The following is a 27,377-nucleotide window of genomic DNA, read 5'->3' on the forward strand; positions in this document are numbered from 1 at the left end:
GTCACACTTAATTCCGTCAGGTTGGGTTCAAAGCAGCCATGTGACTAACTGATGTAAGATTCAGAAATAACTCCAGTAATTTTTGGGTTCAACTTACTTTCCTTTCTTTAATACTATCGAGTCATCCACACCTACCTATTTCATTAATGAGCAGAGGACAGGACTCTATTTTTTTCCTGTAAAGGAAGGGCAAACTAAGAATCCCGATTTATAAAAACTGAGTAATCCACTTAATTAAGGTCATGATAATGACAGTGTCTTGGGAACAGTAGATGAGCCTGCATCTCATGATATATTCTACTTGTACGTGGTTTTGTTAAGTAGTCTTAGTCCTGAACTTATACCCTTAAGAGAGAATCTTTTTTTTTTTTTTAAGGAGAGAGAGAGAGCACACATGCACACAAGCAGGGTGGGGGGGCAAAAGGGAGGGGAGAGAGAATCTTGATCCTTGGACCCTGAGATCATGACCTGAGCTAAAATCAAAAGAGTCAAGCTTAAGTGACTGAGCCACCCAGACACCCCTACCCCCCCCTTTTTAAAGATTTTACTTATTTATTCATTACAGACACACACACACACACACACACACACACACACGCACACACACAGAGGCAGAGACACAGGCAGAGGGAGAAGCAGGCTCCATTCAGGGAGCCTGACGTGGGACTTGATCCTGGGTCTCCAGGGTCACCCTGGGCTGAAGGCAGGTACTAAACCGCTGAGCCACCAGGGCTGCCCAGACACCCCTACCCTTAAGGAGAATCTTAACACAAGTCCTTTTGTCTGTCTGCCTTGGGTCCCTCACATGCACTGCTCTTCTCCACCCATCCTCTCTCCCCTCTTTAGAGACTTTTGGAACATATTATTTCACCTGACTTTTTAACTGCTGCTCACATTGCTCTAAAATGTATCCTTATAGAGCTCCAGATTCTTCATGAATGCCACTACTTCATCTCTCTGGTCATCTGTAAATGGGTAATCTTATAAAGCAGTCTGCTCTTCTTCTCCTCTTTGTCTAGCAAGAATATAAACGACCATACCGCCTTTCCCTTTTGTGTTCATTCCTTCAAAAGCAGCTTTGATGATGATCCTTTATTAACATCTTTCAAAGGGGTTTTAGATTACTTTGCTTTGGTTCTCGCATGTGCGTGCGCACACACACGCACAGCACCGTGGAGTAGCTATGCTGGATATTCATATCCTTGGTTTACAGATGAGGACACTAATAGATGGCTGGAAATGACTTGCTTAAAGTCATGGCACTGGTTAGGAACGCAGCCAGATCACCAACCAGATCATTTTATGCCCAAACCAATGCTGTTTACATGGTCTACCTTGTATATTCAAAGTTTTTTTTCCTAAATGAAGATAATTCCTTTTTGCTATAAGAATTCGTAGTAAATATCTTTTTGCTAGATACATAACATTCCAAAATAATTTTTAAACTGTTCCCAGTTGTTGAACATTTTGGTTTTTCACAGTTTGTCACTATGAAAATAACATAGGACAAATTTTTGTCTTTCTTTTGGATGGATTCCTAGAAGACATATTGGGTCAAAACATAGAAACATTTTAAAGACTCTTGGACACTGCACAATTGTTTTTGCCTGAGGGGATGTTCTGATTTTATTATTTCTTCATATCACCAGATATCCGTATAACAGAGAAAGCTTGACAGGGTGTAATTATAGGCTTTGCTGAGAGAGATTAGAGTCACTGGTTGTTATTTATTAGTTTAACTGTTATCATCAACACCATTTCTATAAAAATTACCTGTTTTCTGTGATGGTAGTAGGAGATTTTGAGATTATGATCTTTTGTATTGTTTTGCTCTTTTCCTGGTCATGTAATTTATGACAGCAGTTCTGTAAGGACATCCGTATTTACATTCACATTCAACTGCTTCCATTTCCTGCAGCTCAACTGAACAGGAAGAAAAATTGAAATATTGGGAACCTTTGTTTTTAATTAGTAAGCCCCTGCAAATGACTGGGAGATGGTGTCAGTTTATAGAACCAGAAAGAGCCATTTTCATGATGGTTAGTAATTAACATTTATTCACTCAGGGTAGGAGACAGGGAAATTCCAGAAGCATGTATGTTTGAATTAAATACATCTCCACCCCTCTGTTTTGTACATATGACTAGTTAATTTAGACATCTGTTGATATTTCAGTGGATTTCCTAAACTGCCCTATGGACCGTGCTAGCTAGTATTTGATGAAGACAAAATAGTTCTTAGAATTTACTATTTTAGTTGTTAGCAGTATTAATACTAGAATAAGTTGATTGCTGTTCTCCACAGAAAAGCCTGTTATAATGTGCATAAAATGTGGGTGTAAATAACACTTTACGAATGAGGAAAACAAATCTCCCTGTTACCAGTCCCAAACCAGATGCACTTCCTGTGCGGGGGAGCCGCCTGATAGCAGTGTGATCTCTCCCTGGAGCCACAAGAGGCAGCCCTCCCGGGAAGCAGGGAGGCTGCGCCCCGGAGCCTGGCCTGGCATTGGCTGTCCGTCCCCCACTCCCCCCCTTCGTGGATAGCACAGGAGGACATTTCATCTATCTGTTCAGATTAACCATTTTAATTGATTAGATTTTAAACTGGTGGCTTGCTTTTTTTTTTTTTTTTTAATTTTTATTTATTTATGATAGGCACACAGTGAGAGAGAGAGAGAGGCAGAGACACAGGCAGAGGGAGAAGCAGGCTCCATGCACCGGGAGCCCGATGTGGGATTCGATCCCGGGTCTCCAGGATTGCGCCCTGGGCCAAAGGCAGGCGCCAAACCGCTGCGCCACCCAGGGATCCCAAGGTGGCTTGCTTTTTAAAAAAATGTTTCTATAAAGTTCAGACATTCCAATTTGTCTTTTTTAACTGCCTCAGAAGATTATTTTCCAGAGATGAGTGAGTGTTTGGGAAAAGGCTGATATTTGCTTCTAGTGCTAAAGTTTAAATCATGTCTGTATTTCTTAGTTCATTGATTTGTACAGCCGATTCCTCTTGCTGGAAGGTGTCTACTGGAAGGCTCTTCCCAGGATGCCCACAGGCCTAACTCCTCCTTCAGTTTTTGCTCAGATCTTAAATTGTCAAATGAGTTCTGCTTGATTGCCCTATTGACTACTACAGCCCGCCTTGTCCATCTGACTCCTCCATACCCTGTGCTCCTTTTTCTAATTTCTTTTTCCGTAACTTTCTACTTACTAACACTCTGTGTCATTTATCCCCCTGTTCTCTTTATGGTTTATTGTCTGTCTCTTCCCTCACTCTAAGCTCTGTGAGGGAGTCTGTCTGCTTCGGTGCTCCCTGGTGTCTAGGCCAGTGCCGACTCCTAGCAGGCCATGAGAGTGGGCTGACTGAGAGGTTAGTAACACGGATGTGTGTGCATGCTTATGTATGGTTATGTGGACGATACAGATTGTGGAATGGGTTCACCAGAGAGAGCCTTTGAAGTGAAAGCACGTTACTTTTTTATATTTTATATAAAATATTTTATGATTTTGTATATTTGGTTTTTACCTCTCAGCCAGTTTAGTGAGCCCTTCTCTTGCATCTGTAGGCTACTTTTGTTGGCCTTCATTATGTTTCTATGCATGCTTACTATCTCTTGCTTCATATTTAACCTGTTTTTATTCTAGCACTTAAATCTTGCCCTATCTGTGCCCCAGTCCCTAAAGAACCCAAATCTGTTTGCATATGATTTTGATGCCAGGTGCCATCTTCACGCTGTGTTCTCTGCCCAATCCTATCCTGGTTTGTCACAGTTGTTGCTCCTATTATATAATTCAGCATTCTGATCCTATGAACAGATAGCAAAAATTCTCTCTTGTCATTAGTCACTCAGAGCTGGATCACAAAAGAGCTCGTGGAGTTCTGGAAATCTCCCTTGTCAGCCTAAGCAGGTTCATGTGTTTCCAACTTGAAGCTCTTATATTAATTTACTGAAGTAGTTCCCACTAGGAATCTATGAATAGGAAGAGAGGAGGCAGAAATAGAGCAGGACTTTGCACACTCACATGTATGGTAGTACCGAAGTTTATGTAATTTAATACATAAGTGTCTCAGCAGTATAATTGGTATCTAGTTAAAATTCAATACTTAATTTGATATTTAAGATGACTTTTTCTTGAGCAGATAAACAAGTGATATAGATGTAACGGGAAAAACAGACAAGGTTATGCCTTTTTAAAAATTAGCAAAGAATATGATGTCCAGAAGATAGGTCCAGGTTGGAAAAGAAGTCTAGACAGAATGGAGGAATTGGGAAGAGAGAATACACAGTGTAAGAAATGGATGCAGAGTTTTTTCTCTGACGACCACCTAGTCTAATAAGCAGGTGTATTAGTTGGGAACTGGGTCTTTTATAAAAAAGGCCCAAGTTGGTCAGTGACATTGAGCCTGGAAAGGAGAATGGAGAGTTGAAACTGGGTACTCCATTTTAGCCACGAGAAAGATTATCGGCTGTCTTTCAGATTTTTAAGCTAGTTGGTCCCCTCAGGTGATTAAAGCCTGGTCCCATTTTTCTGCTGGGGTAGAACCCAGTGGAGGTCTTTTCTCAGGAACTGCCCAAGGATAAATCCACAATGATGATAAAGCCATGGACTGGTTCCAGGCCTTGGCTTGCTGGATTAGAAGAACACTGGGGGAAATGTTGACCTTGGCACTGACCAGAGCACCAAATTCCTTTCTCTGCATTGTTTTGTGTCTCATGCAAGCTCCTGATGGGTTGTGTTCTCCCAGATAGTGATAGTTCAGTAAATACTCTGTTAAATACAGAATAAGCTTTTGAAAGAATTAGGTCCAGATGAATTAGGCAAGAATTATAATACAAAAGGTTTACTCCATGAGTCCTTTAAATAGCAGATTCTCTAATGCTTCTAAATATGATTAACTATATATATTCTTTGAGAAACAAATGTATTAAACATAACAAGGAAATCTGTTGACAGCATGGGAACATTTATCCAACCTCAGCCCATTTCCTTACGTACTAATATCAAGTGATGGTATAAATGGCACATTAGTAGACCATTTTTATGGCTGCCCTTATAAAAAGTTATCTTTTATTGATTTATACCTTGATTGCATTGTTGACAGATGAAGTGGTATGATACCAGTTCTTTATAAAGTGTATAACTTTATGTTTTCGTGTGTGGTCAATATCAAAGTATTCTGTTTGTTTAAAAAGAACATATAACATCATTCCACAGAAGAATTAAGCTGTACGGAAAATTGAGTGGTTCTTCTCACTTCTCCCAAGTAGGATATATGGCTGATAGAATTATAGATGCACATTTAGATAAGGCATCCATTGTATGTAATGAACAGAAAGAAGTAACATGACAAACTGCTAAAGGTTCCTATACATGACCTAGAAGTTTATATACATATATCCACAATGTACTTTATTTTCCAGATGATGGTATATTTTGAATAACTGTGATCTGGCTTATTAAATTTAGGTGCAGGGTAGTTTGTTGTTTACTCTTTTAATATCCAGCCTTTTATTTTGTTTGTCTTTTTTGTTTGTTTGTTTGTTTGTTTGTCTTTTGAAGATTTTATTTTTAAGTAATCTCTACATCCACCATGGGGCTTGAACCTATAACCCCAAGGTCAAGAGTCACTCTACCGACTGAGCCAGCCAGGTGCCCCTATTTATTTTTTTAGTTAACGTACAGTTGATGTACAATATTACATTAGTTTCAAGTGTACAACATAATGATTTGACAACTCGATGCATTATGTTATTATGCTCACCACAAGTGTAGCTCCTATCTATCACCATATAATACTATTATACCATTGACTATATATTTCCTGTGCTGTGCCTTTCATCGCCATGACTTATTCATTCCATAACTGAAAGCCTATATACCTCCTATGCCCTTTCACCCATTTTGCCTATCCCTCCTTACCCTCTAGCAACCATCAGTTTGTTCTATGTATTTATGCGTCTGTTTCTGCTTGTTCGTTCATGTTTGTTTTTTTAGATTCTATAAGTTAAATCATAGATATTTGTCTTTCTCTGTCTTACTTCATTTAGCATAATGCCCTCTGGGTCCGTTGATGTTGCTGCAAATGGCAAGGTCTCATTCTTTTTTATGGTTAAGCCACATTCTATTGTGTGTCTATGTGTATGTATATATATGTCTCACATCTTCTATTTTTTATAAAGAGTTTATTTATTCATGAAAGACACAGAGAGAAGCAGAGACATAGGCAGAGGGAGAAGCAGGCTCCCTGTGGGGAGCCCGTTGCGGGACTCAATCCCAGGGCTCCGGGATCACAACCTGAGCCAAAGGCAGATGCTCAACCACTGAGTCACCCAGGTGCCCCTCACATCTTCTTTATTCATTTATCAGTGGACACTTAGATTACTTCCATGTCTTGACTATTATAAATAATGCTGCAATAAACATAGGGGTGCATATATCTTTTTGAATTAGCATTTCCTAGTTTTTTAAACTTCATCGAGATATAGTTCACATACTTATTTAAGTATACAATTCAGTTTTTTTTAGTAAGTTCACAGTGTTGTGCAGCCACATTACAATTAATTTTAGAACATTTTCACCACCTCCAAAGAAATCCCATGCCCATTAGCAGTCACTTCCCATTCTCCTCCTATTCTGGACACTTCACATAAATTGAATCATACAGAATATGGTCTTCTGTAAATGGCTTCTTTCACTTAGAATATTGTTTTCAAGTTTCATCCATGTTGTAGCAATCAGTGCTTCATGCCTTTTTATGGTTAAAAAATCCTACATTGTATGGATATTTCACATTTGGTTTATCCATTCACCAGCTGATGAACATTCGGGTTATTTCTATTTTTTGGTAATCAATAATGCTGCTATAAACATGTTTGTACAGATTTTTGTGCGAATGCATGTTTTTCTCTAAGAAGTATTTTTAGGGATCCCTGGGTCACGACCTGAGCCAAAGGCAGATAGATGCTCAACCACTGAGCCACCCAGGTGTCCCTCATTACTTCTTTTCATCCAATCAGGTTTTTCCAGTGATTTATCTTTCTTGTTTTTTGTTCTTCTTTTAAAGTAAATTCTATGTTGCTCACAACCCTGAGATCAGGAGTCTCATGCTCTATGTATGGAACCAGCCAGAGTGCCCTCCAGTGATTTATCTTTCTTCCTTTCCTTTACCTGACAGCATTTCTTTTCAACTACTGAAAAGGAGAGTGTGTGTGTGTGTGTGTGTGTGTGTGTGTGTGTGTGTGTATATATATATATATATATATATATATATATATTCAGTAGTTTTAAAATATTTTAGGGATCCCTGGGTGGCGCAGCGGTTTGGCGCCTGCCTTTGGCCCAGGGCGCGATCCTGGAGACCCGGGATCGAATCCCACATCGGGCTCCCAGTGCATGGAGCCTGCTTCTCCCTCTGCCTGTGTCTCTGCCTCTCTCTCTCTCTGTGTGACTATCATAAATAAATAAAAATTAAAAAAAAAATTAAAAAAAATATTTTAACTAAGGTGAAGGTCTTTGTTTAAACAGTCTTTTTTTTTTTTTTTTTTGGAGAGAAAGAGGAGAGAGAACCTTAAGTAGGCTCCACACCTAGCATGGAGCAGACACAGGGCTTGATCTCACAACCCCAAGATCATGAATCATGACCTGAGCCGAATCCAAGAGTTAGACACTTAACTGATTGAGCCACCCAGGTGCCCAAAGTTCAAAAACAGTCTTATACTAACGTGTGATCAAGGGTAGTCGGTAAAAGCAGAGTTGCTCAGATTGGAGCTTGGGGAATTTCCTGGAATTACTAGTGGCTCTGGTACAGCAAGCTTTTAGTCTGAAAACAGAGGAGAGGAAAAGCATCATTCCTCACACAGCTTGCTTATTTCCAGGCTGTAGTTCTTCAACAGTTGGCAAATTTGTAATTGGAATTGTGTTCACACAATTTTTTTTCTATTTTTAAATGATAGTTTATTTAGATAACATTTTGATGGGGGAACTCTTAGCATATCAAGTGCTTGCTGTTTTAACTTCAAGAATAAAAATAAACACAAGTACAATGCAGAAATGCCATTTTAATTGTGCTAAAACCTTTCATGGAAGCAACATCTATCAGAAGTATTAACACTGGCACAATGTATTGATGAAGCCAGTTCCAAGACTCTTAATGTGTGTACTTAGATAATTTTACATTAGTTTAAGAGTTGCTTTGCAATATTCTGATTTCAAATAAGTAAACCAGATTTACTTTGTAAGAATTCAGTGTAGATCAAAATCTCATTGTAAGAGGTGTGAAAAAAGTTTTATCAAGAAGATTAACACTGAAAAGTTTGTAAGGGTGTATCTCAACTATATAACAGTTAAATTAGCTTTTAGCTTTTAAAAGTTTTAGTACCATGGTTTATGGTTGTGGTGAGGACATCAAGTAGCAGCAATTATTTGCTGCCACTGACTGAAAATCATCTCATTTATTATGTATTTGTTGGGTTATGGGTATGACTATATGTGACAGAGATCCCAAATAACAGGTATTTAACTAGAGAGAGATTGATTTCTGTGTCATGTAATGGTCTGCACCAGCATGGCAACTCTGCTTCATTGAGGTCGCTGGGCTTCAGGCTCTTTCTGTCCTGTTCCTTCATCATCCTTGGATTTGTCTGTCAGCACATGGTCTGAGATGGCTGATTACCAAAATCAGGAAGGGAGAAAAGGAGAGAATGTGCTCTAACACATTTTTTTCTGTGCATACCACATTGGCCAGAACTTAGTTTTTTGACCACACCTAACTGTGAGGGGACTGGGAAATGTGGTCTTTATCCAGTAGTTGTTTTGCTCAGCTAAAAATTCTATTATGAAAGACAAAAGAAGAGATGATGGCGGCACTTGTCTCTCCTTAAACCCCTTGGCACACAAGTTGCTTATGCTTGGCTGTTTTTTTTTGCTTTTATACTTGGCTTTTATAATGATGTTTCCTCATCTCTCATGTTCTGTTAAAACATAATTACATTCTGAAAAAAAAACTTCATTCTGAAAAACTGTATTACAAAAACTCATTCCGAATGGGATAGGGAATAAGGAAATAGTATTTGAAATTCATAATGGCAGAGTACTTGTAATGCTAAAATTTAAATACATTTTTTAAAAATTCTGAGTAGATAGCTATAGTACCTAAACATAATTGAACACCAGCATTTTATTATTTCTAGCATTTATTGTGGAATAATGGCTTTTCTTATGACTACCACCACTGTCATTATGAGGAATGTTTATCCTGCTTAATATTTACATTCATGGAATGCCTGGGTGGCTCAGTGGTTGAGCATCTGCCTTCAGCTCAGGGCGTGATCCTGGAGTCCCGGGATCGAGTCCCGCATCAGGCTCCCTGCACGGAGCCTGCTTCTCCTCCCTCTGCCTGTGTCTGTGTCTCTCATGAATAAATAAATAAAATATTTTTTAAAAATTTACATTTCACATATTGACAGCATTCAGAGTTTATGTTTTTGTAATACTGTATTCAGACATGAAGTGGTATCTTATTGTTTGAGGGACAAGAGTAGACAAAAAAGGGTGTTCTTGGTTTTTTGTTGTTATTGAGGGTATGTAACAGTTGTGGTGTTTTTTTTCCCCTTTAATTTCTAATTTTGATTGTGATTAGTACATTGAGTGAAGTACAGGAAATATCTGTTCAAACTCTGAAGTATTATTCCTCGCATTGTTGTCTTTGCTATTTTAGGAAGGAATTTGTTATTTTTTTTCCCCTTCAAGTGAAACTACAGGAAAGAAGTAGATTTTTTTGTAATGATATTGAGATTTAAATATCTCTAGAGGAACAATAGACACACACACACTCTCATACACTCCATACTTTATCAGCCAAACCAAAAGTTACAGCCTCTAAATATTGATGTTTTATAAAATTGCAAATTGTTTATAAGAATCCTTGAGCATTTCATCATACTTCTTTCTTTTACTCTACTTTTTTACCTGCTAAGGATATCAGATGCCATGGCAGCTTTCTATTCCAAATTATGTAGCTGCTAGATCATTTTTATTCTTTTTGCTTGTTTCCCTACCCTTGCTCAGAAAGCCTCTATTCTTGAGGATTATTAACATTGAACATACGCTCTTTTGCTGAGGCTGCATTGAGGGGTGTGGGTTGTTTTTAATCTTTAAAAATAGTGACCATCAGTTATTTTAAATTTTGCCGTGGTAAAAGAGGAACCAGTGGCAACATCTGGCTATCTTTTATGAATATTTGATCTAGGGTGGACCCTTTGGATTTAGGAACTCCCTTTTCCTCCCCATAACTGCACTGTTTCTGATGCTGATGGTTTTCTTCTCTTGTCTCTCTCTTCCTCTCTCTGCCTTTTTTCCTTGTAATCCATCCCTTCGGTCACTCTTGCAACAGATATGACACCCCCCCCCCCCCCCCCCCCCCCCCCCCCCCCGCTCCCTGGAGCTTCCACCACAAAGTCCCCCAAAGCTGCTCCCTGCACCAGTGATACTCCTTTCATTGACAGTCTCTGCTCTTTCCCCAGGACTTTATGAAGCCCAAGAAAATTTCAGTTTTTGGTGTTTTTTCTAAAACATAAACTAATCTTCAGTCTTCTCTATTCCTTATCACCTTTTCATGATTTTTGTCTTTATAGGCTTTTTTAGTTGTTTGCTTTGTTTTAATGGGTTTAGAATGAGAAAAGAAAAGCACGTATGGGAAGTAGGAAAGGAGAACTGGCCTACTGGGACCTTTATATACCCTCTAGATCTTCCTTCCCCGATTCCTTTCAGCTCTCTGGAATCCTGTCATTTCTTCCTGAGGGTGATGTGTTCCGCCCTCCCAAGATAGATCCTGAGTGTATTTGTCTTAGAAGCTTTAAAAAGTTATAAAAGTTAGTTTGCTAGTACTACGAATAATGTATTCAACAAGTATTTATTGATCAACACATACTTGCTAGCCTGGATCCCATTATCCTTCCTTCCTTCATCCTCCTTTTCTCTGTAAACCCCAGCTCTACATGATTTAAACCAGTAGCCTTCTCACAGGGCCTGCCAGGGAAAATCACGAAACTGGAAATTGGTGCCACTGAAAGTTCTCTTCTGTCTCCCTGAACCCTCAGTGGTGCCTGGCACACTCTCCGATTCTTTAGCTAAGTCCCTCTGCCATTCGGGCAGCAGACGCCATCGAGTGCTCACTCTGTGCCAGAAACGAAGAACATTGCTTGTATTGTCTTTTTATTCTATTCTATTCTATTCTATTCTATTCTATTCTATTCTATTCTATTCTATTTATTTATTTATTTATTTATTTATTTATTTATTTATTTAAAATACTTGTTTGTTTTTTAAGATTTTATTTATTTATTCATGAGAGACAGAATGAGAGAGAGAGAGAGGGAGAGAGGCAGAGACCCAGGCAGAGGGAGAAGCAGGCTCCATGCGGGGAGCCTGACACGGGACTCGATCCCGGGACCCCAGGATCAGGCCCGGGGCTGAAGGCGGCACTAAACCGCGGAGCCACCCGGGCTGCCCTGTATTGTCCTTTTCATCCTCATAGCAGCGTGTTAGGTTCTATTATTTTTGTTTTACGGTTGGGGTAACCGAAGCTGAGAGGGTCGCCGCTCTCTGGGGCGCAGCTGGCGGCAGAGCCTAGACCAGCTTGTGCCTCCCGTTCCTCTGGTGGCAGCTCCATGTCTTCACTAGAACACTCTCCTCCAGCTCTCCGGTCCCGCTCGGCAAAGAGCCTTCGAGAGACAGCCTTCAGGAGCCGTCAGGAACTCGGGCCCTGAGCCAGACCATCCGGTTTGAAGCGGGCTCTCCCCGTGCGTGTCCTCGTGCAGGTCACAGTCTCCCGTGCCTCACGCTGTCACCTGAAGACTGGGACTGACAGCTTACCTCCTTCCATCGAGAAAGAGGTATTCAAGCCCTACTGCACTTCCAGCCTCTCGTGCGTCTTCACAGACACAGAAGATGATAGCATTTGTTCAATACAACAAAGTAAAAAAGGCTGTTTGCCCACTTGAAGTGGCTGCCCCAGCGTTTCCAGCTCCTGTGAGCTCGGCCGGGCTGACCCAAGGGCTGAGGAGGAACATTTCCACACCCGTAAAGGCCTCGCAGATGGAGGACACATACCGCCTTCCCAGCATAGGTTGAGAAGTCCCGGAGCTAACCCATGGGGGAGCCCACGCCCCCAGCTCGGGATCTTATTCCTTCTGATCTTTTCAGGAATTTTAGTCTTTGTCAGTCGTGTCATTCCTTTGCGGTATTTGATCATGTTTTCCCTTGCTTAAAGGCCTTCAATGGCTTGTTTCTTACTTGTAGTCAAATCCTAAATCCCTCTGCCCCACAGGACCCCGATCCTGCTGCTCCAGCGCCTCCTCTCACCGCCCCCACCCTCCGGCCACAGGGCACTGGCCTTCAGTGTGCTCCCTCCCGCCCACACCCGCCCCCCTCGCGTCCTCACGGGGGATGTGTGAAGCATACCACTGTGGGTCCGCAGCCACCTGCCCCCAGCTCCTGTTTCATTTTCAAAATATTTAGACATACCTGTTTTTCTTAGGTCTCAGCTTAACCGTCACTCCCGAAGAGCACTTCCCCAGCTGCCCGGACCAGGCCAAGTCCCGGGTTCGAACCTGCCTGCGTGGTACCGAGCACTGTGCCTGCCGCAGCCCCTGTGGGCAGTCCTCAGCCCCCTGGGCCCTGCACTGGACGGCCTCTTTTTATAGCCCTTATCCCACTTGTAATTCACTCACTAGTTATATGGTTGCTTTCGGATGCCTCTCTATGCTGGAAGAGACTAGACTGTAAACCTCATGACCATGATTCAGTTTCGGGACCGTGTCTGTTCTCGTGTCTCATACCTTCTAGAGTAGTGCTTTGCAGATCGTAGTATTTGTTGGTTGAGTCACTGTTTCAACCTCTAACACCTCTTTCTCTCTACCATATAAATTTGTTTCTTCTTGAAGAAAAGAAAAAAATGACTCCCTCCCCTTGACTCTGTATCCTCCTGTAGAGACTGCCCCGTATCTCATTCACTTTCTAACAAAACACGTTGCAAGAAAAAAACCTGTTACTCTTACTTCGCCTCTTCTCCATTCTCCAGTACTATAAATATTTGTCTTCTCCCTTCACTGTTCCTTTAAAACAGTTCTTGTCTGGGCCCCTGTTGATGTAGCTGTCAGGTCCAGCAGGTATTTTTCAGTCCTTATTTCACATTTGTGACAGTACATTATTCACCTTCTCCTTCTCTCTTTTCTTCTCCCTCCTCCCTCTCTCTGGCCCCCCCCCCCCCCCCCCCCCATTCCCTGCTAGTCTCCCTGCTGTGCCCCAGTATCCTTTAGTTTTCCTCTGCTCATTCTTTACATGTTAGTTTTCTCCCAGATTCCCCTTCTGGCCGCCTTCTCTTCTCACACTGCATTCCTTCTGATGATATCATTCACACCCAAGCCTTCACTTACCACCTCCTACGCTGATGCTGAATATCTGTATGTCTGTCCTAGAGCTCATCCAACTTATTGCCTACTGGATATCTTCCTTTTTTTTTTTTTTTTTAAGATTTTATTTATTCATGAAAGACAGAGAGAGAGAGAGAGTGAGAGAGAGAGAGAGGCAGAGATACATGCAGAGGGAGAAGCAGGCTCCACACAGGGAGCCCAATGTGGGACTCGATCCCAGGACCCCAGGATCACGCCCGAGCCAAAGGCAGACGCTCAACTGCTGAGCCACCCAGGCGTCCTTGGATACCTTCCTTTGGTCTTGACTTGCTACAGGTAATAATGCCAGGTAAATGGCATTCAGCAAACGTGGATCAAAGCAGCCTTAGATTTGGAGCTCGTTGGCTCCTCATTCTTACAGATGAGGAGAGTGAGGCTCAGAGAAGGACAGCGGCTTGCCCAGGACCCAGAAAGCTAGTCTGGAACAACTAGGGAAGAAAACATGTCTCCCGACACCTGGAATCTGAGTTCATAAATCTGTGCCAAACACATAAAGATAATCTGTTTTCTGTCCGTCCCACTGGAAAAGCGCTGGCCACTGACCCAGACGAGCTGCTCATTTTGTGATCCACGTACTGTAGCAGTGCCAGTGTTCTCCCTACTTACGGCTTTCCCTGTGCGCCTTTGGTTTCCGGTATGAATTGGCTACCAACAGAATTCTTCATCTGTTTGTAAATTTTCACTTTATTTCTGCACTGGCAAGATGACATAGTGAGATTTTGAGCAGTGGTTAATTTTGTCTATACCATCGATAAAGGAATGCCTGGCGCGTGACCTGCTTACTCCAGATTCAGTGATTCGTGTAGATGTTACTACTTACGCCTGGTTTTGTTTTATTTTATTTTATTTTTTATTTTTTATTTTTTTAAAGATTTATTTATTTATTTATGATAGAGAGAGAGAGAGGCAGAGACACAGGAGGAGGGAGAACCAGGCTCCATGCTGGGAGCCCGACGTGGGACTCGATCCCGGGACTCCAGGATCATGCCCTGGGCCAAAGACAGGCGCTAAACCACTGAGCCACCCAGGGATCTCCCTTACGCCTGGTTTTAAAAAATGATTCTGATGGGTACCAGAAGAGAGTCAGAGTAATATACTTAGCTGTTCTCAGAAGAAACAGCTTTCTGATTTTCCTGAGGAAACATGAAGATAAAAGTCAGGTGAAGAAGTTTTTTTATAACTTCTTATTCTTCTTACCTTCACCCTCCCTTCCTCACCCCCTGATTTTTTTCTGGAATTATTTTTTTCCCTTAGCATTTGCAGTTTTAGCCCTAAATTATCACAACACCCAGAGTTAGATGCATGTAATCCTGTTTTGTGCACAGCGGTACTATTTTATTTACATAAATTTACATATATTCATTTTAACTAATCTCTGTTCATTTCTGGTTTAGATGTCTGTACCTGTTCCTTGATGTCAGTTTTCCTTCTTTTAGACTATTGGCACCCAAAGTGACTAATTTTGTTGGGTCTTACTGCCCAAGATCTAGTACTACCCCGATGTGGCTTTAGAGACTTTTAATGCGCTCTCTTCTCTTTGTTGTTGTTAAAGAGAACCTAGTGATCTAGAATTTTCTAGATAACCCTTTTAAGGCTTAAAGCTATTGTTGGGACTTAAGGGTGGGGCTGGGGCTGGAGTGGTGTCAACTAAAACTAGTTGAATGTGTGCTATGTGCCAGGGACTTTTGCATTTATTCTTTCATTTAAGACTCATCATAAGCACTCAAGGTAGGAGTTCTTCCAGTTTCACCTATTATGAAACTGAGGCCGACTTGTTCAGTAACTTGTCATGGAGCCAGGAGACTGGCAGACTCAGGGTCCAGACCCAGACCTTCCTCGTGCTAGAGAACCCATGCTCTTCCTGCCGACTCCACCATCTCGGGGGCTCCCCCTGCCCTGTTCAGACCTCCAGGTCATTTGTATAGCAAATTTCTTATTTGCAGACATAGTTTTTCTAATGGACAAATGAACATACCTTTTGCATTAGATGGATTAATTGAGCCAGCTGCCTGCTGATGTCGTCAGGCAGAGTTCAGTTTCTCAGTATTTCAAGTGTTTTACTCTGTTGCTTTTTTATTTGTTTGAACTTGCTTGATGCCTTAGGTGAAATACCATCTGTAAGAAGTCATATATATTTGACCTAGAAAACAGAACTGTGCAGCCAAAACAATTCTATGATTTGAGTTTTGGAAGAAAGCAATCTGGGCTTATTCTCAAATTCTTGAAGTGGAAAATGTCTAGTTATTGTCCTAAATGAGGTGAGAAGACAACAACTAAGAATGGAAATTTGAGTGTTCTGAAGTTAATTTCCTTGAAAATCTTTTGTAAGATTAGTAAGTGTGAGTTAAAAGAAGACTATAGCTTTTATAGGCTGCCAGTTGAAGACTTTTAGAACCACTGATTTTTGTTTTCAAAAGAAAAAGTAGATTAAAAATTCTCATCTTTTTTCAACAGATTGAAGTATTTTAACAGATTGATTTCTGGCTAAACTCTGAAAATACTGTGGCTTTCACTCTTCTCTCAAGATTAATTCTACCTATGTGAAGAGAGAAACTACAAGGAGCTTTTAAAAATAATTCAGAGTTTTTAATTCTTTAGAATCCTGTTGGCCACTTTCAGTTCAGATATGGCAAGAAAAATAGGGAGGGAGAAACAAAGGCCACAATGCCCAGTAGCTGGTTTAGGGGGTAAGGCCATTGTTCTCTGTGACTGTGAACCTCTCCCACTCCTGCAGCTGAAGTGGTTAGGACTCTGTGTAAATAAAAACAGTGCTTTTAGGGAAAAAAATGTATTTGTTGTGAGTCTTTATCACCTTTAGAGGAAGGATGTTTGGAGGATGGGTGGCTGGTGAATGTAATTCATTGAATAGAATTGTTGTAAGGAGAACATGATAAAACTTATTAGTAAAAATTGTTTTTTGTCTCCTAGCCAGCGTCTCCTGGGTAGGATCCAAATCCTCTGCCTTTTTAAGTTTTACTAAGATCTACCTGATTCACATTCTCAGCTATATTTTTGGTTCTTTGTCTGTATGTGTCTACTTACATTTCTTGTGTATAAATGACCTTAACTCCGGTCCTAGTTCCCCATCTGCAGCCATAGCCAACATGTACCACTGTCCTGGTCTGAGATTTACACGTATGTTGCCAGTGGTTGAGTGGCTGCTTTCAGCTCAGGCCGTGGTCCCGGGATCCGGGATCGAGTCCCATATTGGGCTCCTTGCAGGAAGCCTGCTTCTCCCTCTGCCTGTGTCTCTGCCTTTCTGTCTCTGTCTCTGTCTCTCTCTTTCTCTATGTGTTTGTGTCTCATGAATAAATAAATAAAAATCCTTAAAAAAGATTTTACATGTAGAGGTTATTAGATACAGGTATAGATTGGAAGATGATGACTATAGAAGTTCTTCTTAGTTTCTCATTTCTTTCCTTCCTAATTACAAAAAAGAAAGGCCACATTCTCTGTTAGCTGAATATTTAGTAATGATGTATAATGACTTTTTGCTAATTGTTTTTTAACTGCAGTTGGACACGGTTTCCACAGTTGGCTGTCTCATTTAAAAGATAATTAAAGAGACAATTCATGCGGGGTCCTTCTTGGGGGGTGGGGGTGGATTTTTAATGCCTTCTGGAAAGTCATCTATATTTTGGAATGAGTCAGAGAAATTGTTTGTCTCATGCTGTTCATTTTATGAACAATAGATTAGTTTTATTCTTTTATTGCATCTGATTTGGGGGCCACCTACAAATAAACAATGGACAAAGAACAATAGGAAAAAGCCAGAGACCTAGATTCTAGTCTAGCTGTGTATCTTTAAGCAAGCCATTTATCTTTTCACATCTCAGTTTCTTGTTCTGTAGTAGGGATTATGTCTTTTCTGTTTATTGACGAGGATTTTTAGGCAAATCAGATGAGTCAGTATCAGAATATTTTGAAAAGTTGGAATGCTGGTTGTGTTATATAGAGGCATTTAATTAAGAAAGAAGTAAATCGATGACCTATGAGATACATACCAGCCTTCAACTTCAGGTGTCTGAAGAACCCATGTTGAGGCATAGCAGTGGGGCCCTCCTGTTCAGCAGGGCCTGAAGGAGTAGCAGTAGGGCCAGTGTCTGTTCTTCAGAGACTGAATTTACAGCTTTAATATCCTTCTGTTGCTCCAAGTATGCTATTCTCTTCTACAGCTGTGGGTTTGAGAACAGTCCTGACAGCCATCCTTCAGGACCCAACTGAAGAGCAAGCACCTTCTGTGAAGTCTTCCCAGTCTTTTGGAGGCCAAGTTTGGAGCTTCACTCTGAAAAGTGAATATAGGGTGGTATTAGGGAGGAGGGGCCCTGGAGCCAGGACTGCCTGGGTTCAGATCCTAATTATGGCTCCTACTAGGTATGACTGACAAGTAGCTTAAACATTCTGTGGCTCAGCATCACCTATAAAATGGGACTGATAATAATATTACCTTCTAAGGGATGTTGTGAGACTCTTGGAACAGGGGCGGTTATACATAGTAAGCCCTCAATGAGTATTACTATTTACTTATTTATTCTTAGAGTATTAAGTTATTTATTATTATTATTATTTTTAAAATTCCCTTAGAATTTTGTACATGACCCCTAGTGTAGCCCTTGTCATGTTTTTTTTTTTTTTTTTTAAGATTTTTAATTTTTATTTATTCATGAGAGGCAGAGATGCAGGCAGAGGGAGAAGCAGGCACCACGCAGGGAGCCTGATGTGGGACTCGATCCCGGGACCCCAGGATCACGCCCTGGGCCAAAGGCAGGCACTAAACCACTGAGCCACCCAGAGATCCTCCCCCCCCGCCCTTGTCATTTTTATTGTAATTATTTGTTTAGATTGGGAACTTCTTAAAGATGCAGACAGTTTTATTAACACTTTGCATGTCATCCATTCATCATTCAAAATGTTTTTGTGACATCCCAAAGTTCCCCAAGCTGTTGCCACCCCTGACTGAATCGGTATGACTTTAAGGCCGGGCTTCACTGGCACATACCTTTTTTATTTCCATTGAAGCAGAAAGAGTTTGTGGATGGAACTGTAATCCTTGCTCTGTGTCCATCAAGTTTAATATACATACCACTTGGTGACCCTCCAGAATTTCCCAAGGCCTGTGTTTATTTAGCACCTAACTGCTCAGGGTGCTTCACAAAGTCATCTCTGAAAAGTCTTAGCGTTGCTCTACTTCTTTCTGGGAGGTAAAGTCCTAAAGGAACCCTCAAACACGGCTGTAGTCACACACAGCCAGTCAGCAGCAGAGGAAAACGAGTAAGCCGCTAAGTGACTGCCTCGTTAGGAATTTGTCTTATTTCTGATACTAGAATGAAAGGCCAGACTCTGGCCACAGTGTCACCCACTGTGTAAAGCTTTCCTTTCCCTACCCAGGCAGAGCTCATCATGCCCCCTCTGGCTTCTGTACTGTATTTGGCATACATCTCTCCTGCAGCACTCAGGTAGGAGGTCAGCTGGGTGCCTTCCTCTTCTCTCTTCATGGCATGGCTACCCACCTCTGACCCCTGGCCAGTAGAGGGGAGGCTTCAGTGGGCTTTCACTGAAAGTGTGTTGATGTTGGCACTTTCTAGAGCCCAGGCCCCATACCAGGTAGTCTCAGTCACCATGAAAACTTACCAAGACAGCTGTTACGGTGACCCATTCTACAGACGTGGATACCAAGACTTATCAAGAGGTTAAGTAAAACTTGGTCTAGAGTCACAAGGCCAGGAGGCGGCAAGGCTGTGCTCCAGATGTAGTTCTTTCTAGCACAGACTCCTCAAGGGCTAACCACAGCACTCTATGCGCTCAAACGGCTGACGGGGTTGTAGGACTGTTCCTCCTCTCGTTCTTACCCTTCGGGGCTTGCGGCAGCTAACAGGCCCACGCACACCTCCCGCAGCCCGTCATCATGCCGCTTAAAGATAATCCCTGGGCTGCCTGTGCCAAGCAATTACTGATCCTGGGCGGGTGAGGAGGGAAGCAGGAAATTTATTTCCTTTAGGTTCTGCCTCACGTATATCTTTCCGTGTGTCTGGCTTTGGCTCTTCAGGTTGTGGTGGTGCCTAGCGAGCGGACAGCCTTGGGCCAGGTGGGCCCTGTGCCTGTTACTGGCTTGGGGCCTCCCACCAGGGTTCCCGCGGACCCCTGGAAGTAGCTGCTCTTCCAAGTGCACCTCCCACCAGGGTTCCCGCGGACCCCTGGGAGTAGCTGCTCTTCCAAGTGCACCTCTGGGTGGAGAAGTAGTTACCCTAGTGGGAGGGGAAGGCTAATCCTCTCTTTATTTGTTTAGTTCTCAAAAAACTTGAACAACAGGTTTAACTTCCATCTGTGCCATTTTAATGCAAATTTTATACAGGTAGAGTTATGGCACTCCTTTTTGTTTTATATGCCAGATGGCAAAAAATCTGTTCTGACTAAGAATGCCTGTGATGTGACTGAGTGTCTGCAAGAGTTCTGTGCTCTCCCTTGAGGCTGCATGGCCAGGAGACAACACTCTTCCCCTCCTCTTTCCTCTCCTCCTCACATTAAGTCCACAGAACCTCCCAGCACACTGCAGACAGGATTCTCTAGTGTGGTAATATCCAAATTTGCCTGATTTTTAAAGACTTATTGGTGAGTTTCCTGGGTGGCTCAGTTGGTTAAGCATCTGCCTTTGGTTTAGGCCATGATCCTGGGGTCAGAGGATTGAGCCCCATGTTGGGCTTTCTGCTGAGCAGAGAGCCTGCTTCTCCTACCCCTCTCCCAGCTCATTCTCTCTCTCTCTCAAATGAATAAATAAAATCTTTAATATATATATATATATATACAGGCTCAGCATCAGGCACTTGTTAGAAATACAAGGATCTGGGGCTTAATCCAAACTTGTGAATCAGAATCCTCATGGAAGGGGCCTGGGATTTTTTTTTTTTTTTTTTGTAAAATTTATTAGTTTCTTTTAGAGAGAGTGTGTGTGCAGGAGGAGAGGAAGAGGGAGAGAGAGAACCCTGAAGCAGACTCCCTACTGAGCGGGGAGCCCAACACGGGCTCCATCTCAGGACTCTGAGATCATGACCTGAACCAAAACCAAGAGTTAGCCGCTTAACTGACCCAGCCACCCAGGCGCTCTAGGAATTTGTATTTTTACAAGTTTCTCAGGGAATTCTCAAAAATTAGGTATTTGGAAAATGTTGCTTTCTTGCAGCAAACCCTGGTTAACTACCCGTGGGGAGCACAATAAGAACACAGACTATTGATGGGCAGTGACAGAAATGTGGAATAACAAATTCAGGTAGGTAGGTAGGTAGGTTCACTGCATTCCTTCGGCCTGGTCTTGCCCTCTGGCAAAGGGATCCATGGATATGTGGGTGCAGTTCCTGTAGCTTTTAATGCCCACTGATTTTATGGACTGTATTCCTCCTTTCAGGCGAGCGGGGCAGGTGCTGCTTTTCTGATCACCTTTGAAGTCTAGCTGTCAAGTTTTTCAGCAAACTTGGTTCACTAAATTTCTTTCCCTGGGCCTTTCAGCTCTTGCTAATGTGAAGACCTCTCTTTCTTCCATTTCTGGTTTTCCACCCAAGTGCACATGTCTCTGATTCATTCTTCTCTCACTGCCTCCACCTTACTAATTCATTCAATCACTCATTCAACAAGTGCTGTTGTGCCAGGCTGTGGGCGGGCTACAGAGATGAACACGACACAATCCCTGCCCTCAAGTGCACAGTCTAGTAGGGACGCAGATATGTTAACAAATAATTAAAATACCAGTGATGTGCTGAGTGCTATCATAGTGTGTGCAGAGTTGGAGGGGTACCAAAAAGTGACAGGTGTCACAGAGGAGGTGACTTTTAAGCAGGGTCTTGTGGTCCTAGAAAAGGGGGAGGGCATTTTAAAGGCTCCTCATCATAGTCCTCACATTCTCATTGCAGTTCATCTTCTAGGTCTTCTTAATGTTGTTGCTTATTTATGGATTTAATGGAGCTGATTGTCATGGCTGAATTGACTTTTCTCAAACCCTGAGTTGGTTAGTAATTGATTAAGATCTAAGATGCCAAGTCTACTAGTTCATCCCACAATCAGTTACTGACAGTAAACGATTGAGACTCTAAACCCTGAAGAAAGGCTTATAAAGGTAGATGTGTTCTGAGCCAGCAGCAGTGGTCCTTGTACCCTTCAGGCTGTAGGGTGTATGTGTACAGTGGAAGTAGGGAAGCTCGTGAGTGGGAATTGGGACAGGAGAATGCTCCATTGTTTCTTTTGCAATAAAAGACTTGATTTCCTCTTTTTAAGAAGGGTTTCCTTGATATGCTCCCACATCTCCGTTAGTTGTGTGTATTGTTGGAGATGACCTAAACTCTTCAGTTTGCTAATTTGACAAGGTTTGGTTTTTATTTCCAAAAAATGTACTGCAGATTTCTCTCATTTCACTAAAGAAGCAGAGATGAAGGGCCATTGTGATTCAGTTTGTATGGTCTAGTAAGTAGCTGTGATTGTAGTTTTAACTATTGTTTCTTGAAATAATGGGTGTTCATTGTAGAAAAATGAGAAAATACAGATAAGCAAAAAGGAAAAGAAGTTAAAACAAATCCATAACCTTGCAAGCCATAGCTAGCCACTGTAATATTTTGGTATATAAAACTCCAGACTTTGTCTATGTATATGTTTGTGTGTAAAAAAAGTTATTCCAAAAATTGAATATCCTGTATAAACTGTTTATTAGTATCTTATTTTCTCCCCTATTGTGTGTATATATATAGACACATATATGTATATACACGTACATATACATGCACACACACATACACACACTGTGACCATCTTACTGTTTACAGATCCATATCTATAGAACCATTAATTCTTAATTGAAAAAAACATTTTTGAGATTGTACAAATTATCTAGTCTTGTTTTTTATTTTTTAATTTTTTTTAAAGATTTTATTTATTTATTCATAGATACAGAGAGAGAGAGAGAGAGGCAGAGACACAGTCAGAGGGAGAAGCAGGCTCCATGCAGAGAGCCTGATGTGGGACTCGTTCCAGGGTCTCCAAGATCATGCCCTGGGCTGCAGGCGGCGCTAAACCGCTGTGCCACTGGGGCTGCCCTGTTTTTTTGTTTTTTTTTTAAATCAAACTCTGGGGACGCCTGGGTGGCTCAGCAGTAGAGCGTCTGCCTTTGGCCCAGGGTGTGATCCTGTAGTCCCGGGATCGAATCCCACTTTGGGCTCCCTGCAGGGAGTCTGCTTCTCCCTCTGCCTATCTCTGCTTCTCTCTCTGTCTCTCATAAATGAATAAATAAAATCTTAAAAAAAAATAAATCAAACTCTGTTAAAGTATATAAAACAAGTGAAACCCCTCATAATTCCATTTCCCAAGAGTAAACATTTATTTATTTATTTTTTGGAGTAAACATTTATTTAATGTATATATACATTATTTTTCAAACTATTTTCTATACATATATGCAAATGTATCTATTTCTATTTTTTACACAATTAGATCTTGTTATACGTACTGTTCTGCAACTTGCCTTTTACCCTTTATATGTTTTAGACATCATCTTGTGCCAGTACATTTGGAATACCTGTCTATTATTATGTAGCCCAGGGTTTCTTATCCTTAAGACTATTGATAGTTTGGACTGGATAACTCTTTATTGTGTGACTGTCCTGTACATTGCAGCACACTTAGCCCCATCCCTGGCCTCTATCCCTTAGATACCAGTAATACCCCTTCCTCTGAGTGTGACAAAAATACCTCCAGATATTGTCATTTGTCCCATTGGGAACAAAGTCACTCCCAGTTGAAAGCCACTGATAATAGGTGATCTATAATTATAATGTAAGTATCTAGACTCCTTCCATTTTTCATCACAAAGAATAGGTCAGGCAATATTCTTATTTGATTTTTGTGCACCTTTATGAATATTATCAATGAATAAATTCCTAAAAATACTGTTGCTGAATCAAAATTTTGAAATTTCCAAATTACTCCAAAGAGATTGTATCACTTTATTTTTCAGCTATATCCTGGTAGTTCTAAAATTATCTCTCTTTCCTGAGTTTTAGATCCACATATCCAGCTATTGATTGGACATGACCTTTTGTGTATCTCATGGGCCTTTCGTAAACCCAATTCCCATTTTCTTCAACTCACCAAATTTGCCCTTCTTGCTGTATTTCTCTGTCACAGAATAGCACCACCATTTGCCGGAAATGTTCTCATCCTTATCCATCCAGTCATCAAATCCTGTCCAGTGTTTCTCCCAAATGTCTCTCTTAATCCATTCACTACTTCTTTTTTTTTTTTTTTTAATGGTTTTTAAAGATTTATTTATTGGGGCAGTTGGGTGGCTCAGTAGTTGAGTGTCTGCCTTTGGCTCAGGTCGTAATCCTGGGGAATTGAGTCCCACATCGGGCTTCCCCCACAGGGAGCCTGTTTCCTCCCTCTGCCTATGTCTCTGCTTCTCTTTATCTGTGTCTCTTGTGAATAAAAAAAAAAAAATATTAAAAAATTGTTTATTTGAGAGAGAGATAGAGTACACAGAGGGAGAGGTAGAAATAGACTCCCCACTGAGCAGGGAGCCCAACAAGGGGCTCCCTCCCAGGCCCCTTGGACCTGAGCTTAAGGCAGATACTTAACTGCTGGAGCCATCCAGCTGTCCCTGTTCACTTCTTTTCTTCCCTTCTACCACTGTCTTTAATTTAGGATACTACTAACTTGCCCAGATCACTGGTACATTGGTAGTAGCCCTGGGCTAGCAGGTAGTCTCTTTGAGCCTCTACCCTTGGTCCCATCCTCCTCAGGAAGAGTGAACTGCCTTGCTGACTCCGCAGTCTGTGTCACTCCCTGTGTAAGCCCCTCCGCGAGGCCTGCTACCTTCCCACCGTCCACGCCATCAGTCCTGTGTTCAGGCTGACAGCAGCTGGCATTCACCACCCTTGGTTTCAAATCTGTGTTCACCAGTGTTGTAAATTTTAGTATACAACTTACTTTTTATGCTAAATTTTGACTTTAAAATTTTATTTCAATTTAAAAAAATTCTTTTTTAGAAAACAATGCTCTACCATGTCAACTCACAACATGTATTTATTCCCCCGGCTTTGAATTACTCATTCTCCCTTGAATGAACTTTTGTTCTCCTGTGTTTCCTGTTCCTCCTCACCCAGCTCTCTACCCATTCATTTGCTACCCTTTCTTTAGTACCTAGTATATTTCTTGGCACTTGAACCACACATTTTTCCTCTGTTAATCAGTTTTTATTCTTATTGCAGTTGTTGCATGTCTACTTTTTGTGTGCTTTGTGTATACTTTTAAATTTTAACCTTATGAAAAAGATGTATGTGTACATAAATAATACAAAGCAGTGAACCAAGGAGAGAGAATATGAGAATTCCAGCCCCGGTTCAACCGTAGGTACTAGGATGCAGAGAGGCCTTTCAGGTATTCCACTCCAGTGCCTGAACCTCAACTTCTCCCCTGAACTAGACTTTTGATTTTACGTGGTTCCATATAGCAATAGAGTTGAGTACCTCCCATATCAGTTGTATTAATGTGGTCAAACCAAAACTTTGGAGAGGTCATTTGTCTGCCAGCCTTTCAGCATTCCATTTTGGTCTATCTTAAATGCCAGGGAAACGAGGGATGCCTAGGAACTTGGGAATCTCTGACATGGTATGCAGCATATTGCTATGCTAGATTGGTGTGGAGACAAGCCCTACAATTTTCCACAAGAAGTCTGCTCCAAGACTGTGGGAAATCACACATAGCAAAATCCTTGGCAAAGAACTCTACATTTTTTCCCCTACTCTCTATGTGGTAATTCTATAACACTCTGTAATTAATTTTATTTTTACAGTGAACAACCACAGAGTAAGAATAATGCATAACCTATTTCTGTTTCTTGCTATTTTAGGGGACATCACACAGAAGGGATATGAAAAGAAAAGGTCAAAACTCCTGTCTCCCTACATCCCGCAGACACAAGGTAGGCAATGAGAAGTGGTTTAAACCTTTTCAGTATTTTTACACCAAAGAAGCTATCTTACAGAAGATCTGTCTTTTGTTGGTTCCTGTTTTTTTCCCTCCCTTCCTCACAAGGGGAGAGAAAAAAAAAAAAAAAAAACGGAAGGAAAGAAAGGAGGAAATGAATCTTAATTGAGCATCTGCTGTGTGCTAGGCACTTTTAAAATACCTAAGTCATCAAATCATTTACACAGAGCTTGGGTCCTGGTGTGTATGTGCAAGGCTGATGTGATTCAATGGCAGAAAATTCCAGGTCATGGAAAAACTGCATCTTCCTTAAGCCTGAGCACAAACTGTGCTATAGAGCAAAGGCAGCAAAGATCAGAAGGAAGGATAGACTCAGTATTGCAAGGCGACTCAAGGATTGCAGTTCCTGAGGATTTGGGGGTAAGAACCCTAATAAGCTTTTCTATTGAGTCCCTTGTTCCTTCTGCAAAGAGACTGGTGGGTTCTTCATGTCAGAAAGTCCTGAGTCATGGTGTGCTTAATTCCAGAGGGCTTACTGTATGTAACCTTTGCCTCCAGGCAAGGCTGTCTCTAAGTCATCATATTTTTTTTTAAGTTACTCAGATTTGAGGGACGCCTGGGTGGCTCACCAGTTGAACTTCTGGCCTTCGGCTCAGGGCGTGATCCCGGGGATCTGGAATCGAATCCCACATCATGCTCCTTGCGTGGAGCCTACTTCTCCCTCTGCCTGTGTCTCTACCTCTTTCTCTCTCTCTGTCTTTCATGAATAAATAAATAAAATCCCCCCAAAAAGTTACTCAGATTTGAGGCTTTCCTTTGATATCCTGTTTCTGCTTTAATCACTTTTACTATAAGGAATTTTTTTCTTGTTTTCTAATTTCTCCCTTGCAATCAAAGCCCCATTTCCTCAAGCCTCTTCCTTGTGGAGCTAATTGCTTTTATATCTGGATTACGAATACCTTGAGGACTTTGCATTTCCCATAGTTCTAATATTAAGCTTTGTACAGGGTATATGGTCTGTAAATAATGAATAATAGAATGAGAAAATGAATAATGATGATGTTCCAATATATTTCACTGAGGTCCTTGTTTTATTTCCTGTATCATTCTTGGAAATTCCTCCCTACAAAAACAGGTAGATCAGTGCAGTGACAGCCAATTTAAGATATCTTCATGAACAGATAGATGTCAAAAGGAATTGAGAAAGAAGAGGTAGAAATTGAGCCAGTGACAGCTAATGAAAAGCCAGTATTTGCAGAGCAAGGCATGACAGAGGAGTACTCTGGCTACTTAAATGTGGACCTGGCCCATACCTCTATAGTGCTGGAGGTTTACTTTAGTCACTTTGTGCAAGAACAGTCGGATCCTGAAACAATAATTCAATAAGAAGTAAGAGTCAATATAGAAAAGGACTATGATCTGTTCTCTGTAGTCAGGCTATATACAGAAGCCAAATCATGTTAAAAAATCAGTTTATTGGGGTGCCTGGGTGACTCAGTGAGTGTCTTCTGCCTTTGGCTCAGGTCGTGGTCCCTGGATCCTGGGATTGAGCCCCATATCAGGCTCCCCACAGGGAGTCTACCACTTCTCCCTTTGCACTCCCCCCACGCTCCTGTGTGCATTCACTTGCTCTCTCTCGAATAAATAAAATCTTTTTTTTAAGGTTTTATTTATTTATTTGAGAGAGAGAGTGCACAAATGGGTAAGAAGGGCAGAGGGAGAGGGAGAAGCAGATTCCCCACTGAGCAGGGAGCCTGACATTGGGACTTGATCCCAGGACCCTGGGATCATGTTCTGAGCTGGATGCTTTGCCACCTGAGCCACCCAGGCGCCCAAATAAATACAATTTTTTAAAAAAGATTTTATTTATTTATTCATGGAGACACACAGAGAGAGAGGCAGAGACATAGGCAGAGGGAAAAGCAGGCTCGACGCAGGGAGCCCGATGTGG

At 41.5% G+C, this 27,377-nt stretch overlaps 1 protein-coding gene across 4 annotated transcripts in view; it reads left to right on the top strand.

The window, feature by feature from the left end:
* DIP2B (disco interacting protein 2 homolog B) overlaps positions 1-27,377 on the top strand; it is a 220,545-nt gene that overhangs the window by 81,875 nt on the left and 111,293 nt on the right. For all 4 annotated transcript variants that reach the window (XM_038577654.1, XM_038577656.1, XM_038577653.1 and 1 more), the window contains exon 2: positions 25,350-25,421. In XM_038577654.1, coding sequence (XP_038433582.1) covers positions 25,350-25,421 — 72 coding nt within the window. The remainder of the gene's footprint in view (positions 1-25,349; positions 25,422-27,377) is intronic.

This window comes from Canis lupus, chromosome 27 (genome assembly GCF_011100685.1).
Source record: "Canis lupus familiaris isolate Mischka breed German Shepherd chromosome 27, alternate assembly UU_Cfam_GSD_1.0, whole genome shotgun sequence".
NCBI classification, from domain to species: Eukaryota; Metazoa; Chordata; class Mammalia; order Carnivora; family Canidae; genus Canis; species Canis lupus.